The sequence below is a fragment of the Bubalus kerabau genome, chromosome 11 (genome assembly GCF_029407905.1).
Source record: "Bubalus kerabau isolate K-KA32 ecotype Philippines breed swamp buffalo chromosome 11, PCC_UOA_SB_1v2, whole genome shotgun sequence".
NCBI lineage: Eukaryota > Metazoa > Chordata > Mammalia > Artiodactyla > Bovidae > Bubalus > Bubalus kerabau.
In genome coordinates, this window is record NC_073634.1 from 75,551,952 (window position 1) to 75,563,614 (window position 11,663).

Consider the following 11,663-nt stretch of genomic DNA (forward strand, 5'->3'; position numbering starts at 1 on the left):
GTCAGCCCAGGTGCGATGTGACGTCACTCCCCAAGGGGGAACAAGGCTTAGCAAGGGCAGCCTCTAGTGTTTCCATGGAAACCTCCTGGAGTTTTGGAGGCAGGGGAGGCCCAGCTGAGAGGAGATGGAGACCACAAGCAGGTGAGGGCGAGGTGCTGACCACAGGAGACTGCAGACCCTGTGTAGCACTGTTGGCTATAGCCAGGTTCTACTGGCCTGGCCTCCTACCTGGCATACAGCCAGCCTGCTCCCCCTATAATGCCCCCCCACCTCTTCCCCAGCAGGCATGAGGCCTCTTGCCAATCACACAGGAGGAGCAACTGGGCCTCTGTCCAGCAGGGAGATACCTACAGGCAATTGGGTGTGTGTGGGGGGGGGTGGTGGCTAGTGCTGGGAGTGACCAGGACCACACATGGGAAAGGCCACCTTGCTTCCTGAAGGTCTCTAGGGCCAGCATTCCGGGCACCCTCTCAGGATGCAGGAAATCAAGAGGGGAGGGGGCACCGGAAGACTCCAGATAGGGAGAAGAAGGGCCCCGAGAGTCCAGTATGCCCCTCTGGCCCCTGTTCTCAGTGCCCTAGGCTGTCTGGTTGGTGTCGATGCAGCATCTCTTAAGGTCCACATCTATTCCTGTTTCTATGCTATGCTAGTGACACAAAGCACCGTCAGTTTTCACAGGATGCACAAACAAGTCAAACCAAACCACTGCGCAAACCAAACGTGCAAAACGAAATCATATACACGCGCCTGGCACCAGCCTCATGCCCGCCCGGCCAGCCCTTCTGGGCCTGGGACTGCCAGGATTAGGGGACGAGGCAGCCAGCAAAGGGTGCAGCGTGTCCCAGCCACTCCCAAACAGGGGCAGGAGTTGAATTGGGAGAAACGGGAGGTCCTGGGGCACGGCTGGGATACGGACACCAGTCTGACTTCGGGAAAAAGACCACGGGGCGGAAGGGGATCAGGGAGGGGGTCCTTTTCTTTTAAAACACATCTGCTAAAGTGCTCTGGACAACTGGCGGGTTAGCCAGGGGCAGGGCACTAAGGGCGGGGGTTGCCCAAGGCCAGCAGGGGGCGGGTGCGAGGGAGGGGCAGGGCCAGGCTCTATGCAAGTGGGCTCTGTGCATAGTATGGGCTTCCTGGGCCCCAGGGAAGCCCGCTGGGGGCCGAGGCAGGAAAGGACTGCAGCAGGAGGAACACATCTCAAAGTGCCTGTTAGGGTTGGCTCGAAGCACAGTGAATCACGTGTCAGACATGGGGAGGGCCCCTGGGTCCCGGGGCCCCTCAGGTGGTGAGCTGCCCAGCGCGGCCTCTCCCGCCCCACCCCTGCAACTGCGGCCGGAGGGCGTGGGGCTGGTGGCGTCGGAGCATCTTCACTTGGGGGGCTGGGCAGTGTCTTTACCAAATGCCGCTTGACCTGCCTCCGGGGGGAGCGAGGATCCGAGCCGAGGCTCGCTTTGGAACATGGTCATCGATCTGAGAACCTGGAAGGAAGGAAGCAGAGGGTAAGTTCCCCTGGGTAATAAAACCGGGTCCTCCTGTGCTTAGATGTAATTTAATCCTCAACACAACACCATCCCATTTTACAGGTGGGAAGACTGAGGCTCAGGGAAGTTAATTTGCCCCCGTTCCATAGTCTATGAGTATGTAAAGCCTGGACTTGAACCCCGGTCTTCCTGATTCAGAGCCTCCACGGTTAACTAACTGCCTTGCTACACCTGCCTTCACCACTCCCAGCCCTGTAGGTACCCTCTCTTGTCAAGCACACAGACCATGGAGCCGCCTGTTAGCAAGTGGGCCTTTGTACATATGACTCAGCAAGAGAGGGAGGAGGGGGCGCCATTGTCTTGGAAAAACAGAACAGCACCCTCAAAGGCCCCCACGTCTTGAAATCTCGAGGCTTAGAAAAGAAGTCCTGGTGCTCCAGGGAGTGCCATGAAGCATTCTTCCGCCTGTCGCACAGCAGACAGGGTTTGAGGCGAGGGAAGGTAAGAGGCTGCCTGGTGTCTGCTGCACCTGAGAGCGGTTCTGTCCAGTCTTGGCTCTACCCAAACTTGGATGGGAGCAGAAGCCAGGGGCCCAAGGGGACTGGCACCTCTCGGGCCTGGACGCTTCTCCTGGGGCTGACCCCGGCGGAAGGGGCCAGGCCCAGGCAGCCGTGGGGAGCGACACCTCCTGGATTGGCCAGGCGGGGGCGCCCACGGACACCCGACACGGCGGACCTCTATCTGACTGCACTCGGTCCCCTCACTGGTGGGAGTTTTAACAGTGGCCCTCAGGGCGGGGGAGAAGTTATCTCTGTAGTGAGATTGGCTCTGAGATGATGGGGGAGGGGTGTGGAGAGGACCTCTCCCCACAAAGGCCAGTCAGCAACTCAGACAGGAGCCACTTGAGCTGCTCTCAGCGCACGGTTGGGCACAAAGGAAGCCCAGCAGCCAGCTGTGCCCCTTGGCAGCCCTGGGTATAGCTCTTTGCCTCTCAGATTAGGCTGGTTTGCAGCGGCGTCTCCCTGTCCCCAGGAGAATCCATGCTCTGTGTGGAGACATGTGGATCTAGGTCCTCTCACCCTCTGGCCCCAGCACAGAGCCTGCAGAGCAGAGGCTCAGTCTGCACCCGGGCTAGTCCTGGAGGCAGTTCAGCAAGACCCAGCCCTGACCCCTTTCACGTGGGGCTCACACTTTCCAGCAAAGCTGCTTGCAGGTCCAGGGCACCTTATGGGCCTCTACCTGTTCTCCAGGGAAGCTTGCGGTTTATGCCCGCAATGACCCCCACCTTTAACTACCACTGAGCACCTGGCAGGCATGCAGCTATCAACAGTAAAGTCTCTAAGCATAGACACACCCATATATTTCTGTTTTGTATATTCTATACAGTACAACTCCTGGCAAGAAAAGAAGGTGGCAGAGGAGCAAACAGGCTAAAGATGAGGGAGGAAAGGGTATAAGGGAAACACCATGTCTTTCAGAGAGGCTGGTGAGGACTGGGTGGGAAATGCGGGTGCAGACCCATGTGGCACAGAGTTAACCCTTCTGAGGTCTGATCATCTCTAGGGGCACCCTACGTGCCCGGCCCTCAAGATGTTTCAAGGGATGAAAACATTTGAACTTAGTAACCGTGGGGCAAGCCCCAGAACAGGCGTGGCCGGGTGGAGTGGCAGGGCCTGTGGACTGGGAGAGCCCTCCTTTCCCATCCCCAGTATTTGTGTCTCTAACAGGGGACCCCGGAGAAGGCAATGGCACCCCACTCCAGTACTCTTGCCTGGAAAATCCCATGGACAGTGGAGCCTGGTGGGCTGCAGTCCATGGGGTCACTAAGAGTCGGACATGACTGAGAGACTTCCCTTTCACTTTTCACTTTCATGCATTGGAGAAAGAAATGGCAACCCACTCCAGTATTCTTGCCTGGAGAATCCCAGGGACGGGGGAGCCTGGTGGGCTTCCGTCTATGGGGTCGCACAGAGTTGGACACGACTGAAGCCACTTAGCAGCAGCAGCAGCAATAGGGGGACCCAGGACTCATTACCGGGCAGGGGATGGGAGACGGAGGGAGGAGGTGGAGTAAGCCCCACTGCCTGAGTGGGACTCCTGACCCCTCTGCCTGTCTCCCTACACCCCACTGAGGTGGAGACACAAGTGCCAGGCCAAGTGGCCCTTGCTCTTACCAGAAAGGCTGAAACTGGATTCATGAAGGTCCCTCATGCCCCCGTGTCGGGTGACAGGCCGGGTTGGAGTGTCTGCCAGTGGCGTTCCCATCTCTTTTTTCCCAGGATGCACAATGACAGCTACATCCCCCAGGTAGGGCGTGCGGTCCACTCCCCTCACCTTTAAGGTCTAGTGATGGCAGAGAAAGAGAAAAAGGGAAAAGATGATACCATCAGAGCACGGACACCCTCAACCATCAGGGCCAAGACACCACCACTACCACCAGAGCTTCCCCGATGGCTGGTGAGAGTCTGCCATCTCTGTTCAGAACCCAAATTATTGCACGTGACAAAGCCTTCCTACATCTTGAGCCCAAGGGTAAAGAATCCTCTTGTACTTCCTAAACAGGGCATATGTGTGAGCATGTGCAGGTATGTGCATAAAGGAGATATCCACTGGCTCCCCCTTGACACTGGTGGAATGCTTTCCAAGGCAGCAGGTAGGCTTCGGAAATATTCAGCTTTAGAGAGCATCCCTCACGTGGAGCAGTGATCCCTTCACTGGCCAGGCTCTCAAGCTGTTGTTGTTTAATCACTAAATCATGTCTGACTATTTGCAACTCCATAGACTGCAGCACACCAGGCTTTCCTGTCCTCTGCTCTCTCCTGGAGTTTGCTCAGATTCATTTCCATTGAGTTGGTGGTGCTGTCTAACCATCTCATCCTCTGTCTCCCCCTTCTCCTTTTGCCTTCAGTCTTTCCCAGCATCAGGGTCTTTTCCAATGAGTCGGCTCTTCGCATCAGGTGGACAAAATACTGGAGCTTTTACTGGGATTGATCTGACAACTTTGTGGGAATAGAGGCTAAATACAGTTGATTTGAAGATTAGAATCCCTCACTAGCAATAGTAGTTAATTTTTTACTCACAAAGGCAGTGGAATTAAGAACCTATATTCTGCAACCAGACTGCCTATGTTTCACTCCCAGTTCTGTTACTTGGAAGCTGTGTGACCTTATGCAAGTTACATAAACTCTCTGTGCCTGTTTTCTCACTTGTAAGACTACAGAGTTGTTATGAGATCAAATGAAATAGAACACGTAAAGCTCTGGCACATGGTGAGGGACACAAAAGTACCAGCAGTTGTTATTATTGCAGAGGTCATTAATGGGGCTTTATCATTTTAAAGGGTGGTATTGTGAGAGGAAGTGTGTTGGGGTGTGTGCATAAGGTCTGAATGAGCAGCATATATAATCTACACCCCAGGCACTCATCAGAGACAGAACCTCAATCTCCTTGCTGCTCAATGCTTTTTGAAAACCTTGTTGAGAGAAACAATAGATATGGGTGATTTCCGGAATGCTCCTCAGCTTTTACATATTCCTTTGTATTCTCCAACAGATCTGTAGTTGAGCTCAGCCCTCAGAATGTCAAAGCTGGTCTAGAGTGTTTTAGCCTTTACCAGGCTGCACTTTGGGGTCCGGGTGGTATAGGTGGGAGTATGGACCTCGTGAACCCTGGGTGAGTGACTTTGGCAGGTCTTGGAAGCCCCTGGCTTCCTGGCTTTAGATACTAGTCCCAACCCCAGGGCTGGTTTCTCCCCAAGGACCCTGCTCTGTATGGACTGCTTATTTATAATTTGGGGGAATTTAGGTTTTCTGCATACCTATATTCTATTGTGTGGTCAGTCACTCACTTGTGTCTGACTCTTTGCGACCCCATAGACTGTAGCCTGCCAGCCTCCTCTGTCCATGAGGTTTCCCAGGCAAGAATACTGAAGTGGGTTGTCATTTCCTCCTCCAGGGGATCTTCTCCACCCAGAGATCGAACACGTGTCTCTTGTATCTCCTGCATTTTGGTGGATTCTTTACTGCTGAGCCATTGGGGAAGCCCTGCGTTCTGTTATGTAAGGGCTATACTGGAGAATAGGAAATAGAGATGGCTTTTTCTTGAGGACCTTACTTTGTCATTACAATAAGTGCTTTGGATAAAGGGATTCTGGGTTAAATTTATGTCAGCCCTAGAAGCTGGGCTCTTTCACTGTGGCTGGCCCTCAGAGCAGCACAAACTGGTATCTGTCTGACATTTTTGTGAGGTTGGCTTTTAGAAGGGCTTCGAACACTTTCTCTGCCCTCTTTTGACCCTATTTCCTGACTAAAATGTTCTTTTTTGGGAAAGTCCCAGAACTGTTGACAGATATTTTTTTTTGAATTGAGATATAATTCACATACCATAAAACTCACCATTTAAAAGTATAGTTGTGTTTAGTGTAATTCACAAGGTTGTGCCACCATCACCGCTGTGTAAATTCAAAATATCTTCATCACCCCTCAAAAATCCCCATACTCATGAGCAATCACTCCCATTCTCTCTGACCAACCCTAAGCAACCACTAGTCTATTTTCTGTCTGCGGATTTGCTTCTTTTGGACATTTCCAACAAATGGAATCATATAATATGTGGTCTTTTGTGACTGGATTCTTTCACTTAGCATAAGGTTTTTAAGGTTCGTGCATGTTGTATATAGCATATATTAGCATTCCATTCCATTTCATGGCCGAATAACATTCCATTGTATGGCTATATTAACACCACATTTTGTTTATTCAATAGTTGATAGGCATTTGAGTTGTTCTCACTTTTTGGCTATAAGGAAAAAATCCTGCTATCAACATTCATGGATAAGATTTTTTGCAGACATGTGTTTTCATTTCTCTTGAGTATGTCCATACCAAGAAAGGAATTGCTGAGTCATTTTGGCAACTCTATAACTTTTTGGGAATTGCCAAACTGTTTTCCAAAGTGGCTGCACCATTTTACATTGATTTTACAGTGAATGAGTGTCCCGATTTCTCTACATCATCACTGATATTTTTTTCCATTTTCTTATTTTAAATCATTGACACCCTCTGTCAGATAATCTTGTGTGTGAATGGATCGCTTTTCCATCTCTTTCTGGCATGTCTTCCAGAGGTGGGGCTGAGGCCTCCTGCCATTGTCCCTATCTGAGAAGCATAGTGGAGATGGGACCCTTCACCTACCTGAGAGATCCTGAGTCTGTTTTCAGATTGAATACTGGGATAACTACAGTCATGCTTTGTTTACGTAGTCCAAGTCTGCTCCCCAACAGAAGACCTGATTGGGGCTAGGGCTCCTAGGCCATTGGTCATGGTGTTTCTAAGAACACCCACCATTTCTGGACAGAATCTGGAAATAGTTAGGCAGCAGCATTTTGAATCATGATGATAGTACTTTCTGCCAGAGGGGAAACCGCATGATGCTTCCACCTCTCAGTTTGTCAGACTTGTTATTTTCTGGTGATTTGGGTCCTCCACCACGAGGCTGGGGCTGCTACTGGTTCCCAGCACCTGGAGTTGTCAGGAAGGTCAGTCAGTCAGTCAGTCAGTCAGTTCAGTCTCAGTCGTGTCTGACTTGTTGTGAGCCCATGAACTGTAGCACGCCATGCCTCCCTGTCCATCACCAACTCCTGTCCACCCAAACCCATGTCCATCCAGTCGGTGATGCCATCCAACCATCTCATCCTCTGTCGTCCCCTTCTCCTCCTGCCTTCAATCTTTCCCAGCATCAGGGTCTTTCCCAGTGAGTCAGCTCTCTGCATCAGGTGGCCAAAGGATTGGAATTTCAGCTTCAACATCAGTCCTTCCAATGAACACCCAGGACTGATCTCCTTTAGGATGGACTGGTTGGATCTCCTTGCAGTCCACGGGACTCTCAAGAGTCTTCTCCAGCACCACAGTTCAAAAGCATCCATTCTTCTGTGCTCAGCTTTCTTTATAGTCCAACTCTCACATCCATACATGACTACTGGAAAAACCATAGCCTTGAGTAGATGGACCTTTGTTGACAAAGTATTGTCTCTGCTTTTTAATATGCTGTCTAGGTTGGTCATAACTTTCCTTCCAAGGAGTAAGCATCTTTTAATTTCATGGCTGCAATCACCATCTGCAGTGATTTTGGAGCCCAGAAAAATAAAGTCAGCCACTGTTTCCCCATCTATTTGCCATGAAGTGATGGGACCGGATGCCATAATCTTAGTTTTCTGAATGTTGAGCTTTAAGCCAACTTTTTCACTCTCCTCTTCCACTTTCATCAAGAGGCTCTTTAGTTCTTCCCTTTCTGCCACGCCGCACGAGCGCAGCAGCTGCGATGGCACACAGGAAGGCCAGGGCAGTCCTCAAAGGTAAGTCTGGACAGTCAATCCCAGAGCAGTGAGGGAAGAGCCAGTTCCTTTGGGTGAAACTCTCCCGAGCGTTCGGTATCCCTGGAGATGAGGAAGGAGCCTCAAGCTTCACTGAACACCTAGAGTGCTAATGGAATCCAAGGACTGGGTGAAATTCTCAAAATAAGACCTCAGGCTACCCCCACACGGCAGTGAACTATTTCATACCTGCCCTGATCCCTTCAGTGTTGGAGACTCAGCAAAGCCCACCCACTCCACAGCAGGCACAGGGCAATTGTGGGGAGTTTTGGGAAAGAGGATCTCCAGTGCAAATATGATAACCCTGACTAAGCCAGGAGCCCCCTGCCCTGAGGGACCACAAGAAACCTGGGTGTCAGGAGTAGCTGTGAGCACCTCATAGTGTCCCTAGCTCCAAGGGACTTGGGGACCCCTCCCAGTAAATTTTACTCTGTTACAGGTGCTCCTTTTCTACTATTTTGATTGTTCCCAAAGTGACTATTCAGGCAATAGGATTCTGGTGGAAAAAACAGTGAGAACATCTTTGAGATTTACAATAGTCATATAAGAAGTCCCCAGCAGGGGTCTTCAACCCCTTCCCACATATATTCTCCCCTCTCCCTCACCATACCTTTTCTCTCTGGACCAGTTTCTTGTAGACAGTGTCTGGGAAGGATCGCAGGGGACAGAACTTGCCGGTGCCCTCAGCACACATGAAGACGCCGTTCTCGTACACGACCCGGCCTCGGCTGATGGTGACCAGCGGGACGCCGTGGCAACGCATGTTCTCGTACAGGTTGAAGTCTCCTCCCTGCACCTGGGTGCTGGCGGAGATGGTCCTGGTGGGAACGCAGTGGCGGGAGAGAACGCTATGAGAGGAGGTAAAACTGTCACAGCTCAAAGGAAGGGAAGGTGCTCAGGGGAAGAGGTGATGACGCTCAGTGGAAAGGAAGGACTCCCAAAGGCTAGAATGAATTACGTCACCACAAAGTTATCTGTTGAAGTCCCAGTCCCCAGTACCTCAGAACGTGACTATATTCGGAGATAAGGCCTTTAAAGAACTAATTAAAGTAAAATGAGGTCATACAGGTGGGCCCTAATTCAATTAAATGGGTGTCTTTATAAGAGGAAATCGAGACGCCAGAAGTGCACACACAGAGGCAATGCCATGTAGAGACACAGGGAAGAGATGACCTCTACAAACCAAGGGTCTCAGAATGAAATCAGCCCTGCTGACACCTTGATCTTGGACTTCTAGCCTCCAGGACTGTGAGAAAATGAATTTCTATTGTTCAAGCGTCCTCCTCTTTTGTTAGGGGAGCACCCTAGCTGACTAACATACTGGCCCCCACTCTGGGGGGCTTTCTGCCAATGCAATCACTAACAGCCACACCCACAGGAGCAACAGGGACCAGCCCCAGGCTGGATGCAGAATCTGACTTCTCAAGTGCCCTAATGGAGAAGCAGGCAGGGATCTGGGCAAGGGGCTGTGCGGTGGTGCACAGGGAGAACTTTTTCTGCAGTTCAACTTTTTACCTTCAAAATCCCAGCACATTTTTGTCTTGTTCACTGTTAGCTTGTGCGTCTAGAAAAGTGCTTGGCAAATGGTAGCACTTAACAGATATTTGTTGAGTGACTGAATGAAGTTTAGTATTAGAAAACAATTCCCATCGCCCCTGGTCAAACCTCTGAGTAAAGATTATGCCCTGTATCCTGCAGCTTGATAATTCCTGATGCATTTCATTTATTCACTCAAGTTGTATTCATAAATGCTGTGGGTGTCAAGTGCTGCGTGCTCGAGAGAATGCACACTCTCAACGAGGGAAGCAGAGGCGTGATGGAAGAGTCTGGAACTGAGTGTCAGGACATCTGTCTGGTTCAGCCTCTTATTAGCTATGTGATATGGGGAGTCCCTCTACTCTCTGCTCTTAGTTTCTTCAGTGATACTCAATTGTGTCTGACTCTTTGTGATCCCATGGACTGTCGCCCACCAGGCTCCTCTGTTTATGGAATTCTCCAGGTGAGAATACTAGAGTGGGTTGCCATTTCCTTTTCCAAGTTTTTTCAATAGTAAAATGGAAGTAAGAACTCCAGCCTTGAGTGCTTCTCAGGGCTGTGAGATAAGCACATGAGATCACTGATGTGATGCAGCTGTGAAAAACTGTAAAGTGCTGTGCACATGGAGCTTGCCCTGCGGCAAGTCTTCAGACCTCGTTCACTGTTGCATCCCTAGTGCTTGGACCATGGCAAACCCTCAAGTATTTGTTGAACTGAACACATCTCAGGGACATCCTGCTCTATGCTAGAAGTAGGGCAAAGATGATGCTTTGGAGTTCTGTAACCCAAGGTCCTTAAAAACCCCATCCCCCAGCCCTGGAGACACCCAGCAGGCTTTACTTGGTGGCTTCGGGGTCCCACACCACCACGTCGGCATCAGCTCCAGGGATGATGCGGCCCTTTCGGGGATACAGGTTGAGAATCTTGGCTGCGTTGGAACTGGTAACGGCCACAAAACGGTTCTCATCCATCTTTCCTCCAACCTGAAACATGGCCAAAGGCTCAGGTCAACCAAGGTCCTGTGTGTGTGCCTCACACCCCATCACTGTTGTGAGCTTTTAGTTGGTCCGAATAATGGTGCTGAGAAGGACAATGCCATGGGCATCATCTCAGATGAGACAATCTGCATGGCTTGGTTCCCATGTGCTCATTTCCTCCTCTCTCCTTCTAGTAACAGTGGTGGGTGGGCCCTTCTTCCAAATGGTGGCTTTCTTGGGGCAAATCTACCTCCTGTTTGTAAAACCAGGTCTACTCATGTGCTCACTATGGATAAATTGGGAGCTTTCCTAGATCCATGAAAGGACATATATTCTGTGCTGGAAAGGCATCTTATAGCCCCACCCATGAGTGCATCATGGACATTCTTCAAAGGGGATTCCTAGAACTTCCCTGGTGGTCTAGGTGTTAAGAATCGCCTTCCAATGCACAGGACATGAGTTTGATCCTTGGTTGGAGAACTAAGATCCCACATGCTGCTGAGCAAATAAGACTGTCCACCCCAACTAAAGAGAAACCTGTGAGCCACAATGAAAGATCCCACGTGCTGCAACGAAGACTCGGCAAAGCCAAATAAATAAATTTAAAAAGGGATTCCTGAGCTGCCTCAGGGTCTTCCCTGAGCTGGTGGCTTAGCCTTGTGTATTTCAAATTTCTTCAGGCTCATCCCCTAAAACTGCATCTAATCTTGATAGGTCAAGACCAAACTACTTATTTTTCAGGGGCAGAACAGGTGGTATTCAAATGAAGTCCTAGTCTCTGTCTTTACTATTGGATGAAAGATACCAAGATCCTTAAAGAAAGTTCACATGCCCTGGCCCAGAAATCCATTTCTAGAAATCTGTCCTCAGGAAACAATTAGAAATGCTGACATACACTCATGAACAAAGAAATTCTGTGCAGTGTTATTGCTAAGTGCAAAAATTTGAAGCAGTTGAAAGTTCCAAACACCAGGGAAGCCGTAACTGAATATGGTGCTTCCATGGGAGGAAATCTTGTTTAGTTATTAACAAAGATGTTTTTAAAGAACTTTTACTGATATAGGAAGGTACTCAAAATACTGTTATATGAAAAAAAAGATAAACCCAGTAATTAAAATAATGTATGCTGCATGCATAGAGCTTGGGAAGAAATATACCAAAATATTAATAATTTCTCAGTATGGAATTATGTTTTTTCTAGTACTTTTCTGTATTTTCCAAATTGTCATGCTAGGACTTCTTACTTTTCTGATCAGGAAAATAAAAAAGACCTTTTCTGTTTTGTTTTTGAGTGAA

The 11,663-nt window shown here is 49.7% G+C and overlaps 1 protein-coding gene across 1 annotated transcript in view; it reads right to left on the minus strand.

Moving 5' to 3' along the window:
- Positions 1–1,227: 1,227 nt before the first annotated feature.
- The window catches only part of DPYSL5 (dihydropyrimidinase like 5), an 86,933-nt gene continuing 76,497 nt past the window's right edge, over positions 1,228–11,663 (minus strand). The window contains exons 10-13 of the mRNA XM_055540721.1: positions 10,231–10,373; positions 8,465–8,672; positions 3,659–3,827; positions 1,228–1,481 (exon numbers count right to left, since the gene is read on the minus strand). Of these exons, the coding sequence (XP_055396696.1) occupies positions 1,396–1,481; positions 3,659–3,827; positions 8,465–8,672; positions 10,231–10,373 (606 nt within the window). The 3' untranslated portion in view covers positions 1,228–1,395. The remainder of the gene's footprint in view (positions 1,482–3,658; positions 3,828–8,464; positions 8,673–10,230; positions 10,374–11,663) is intronic.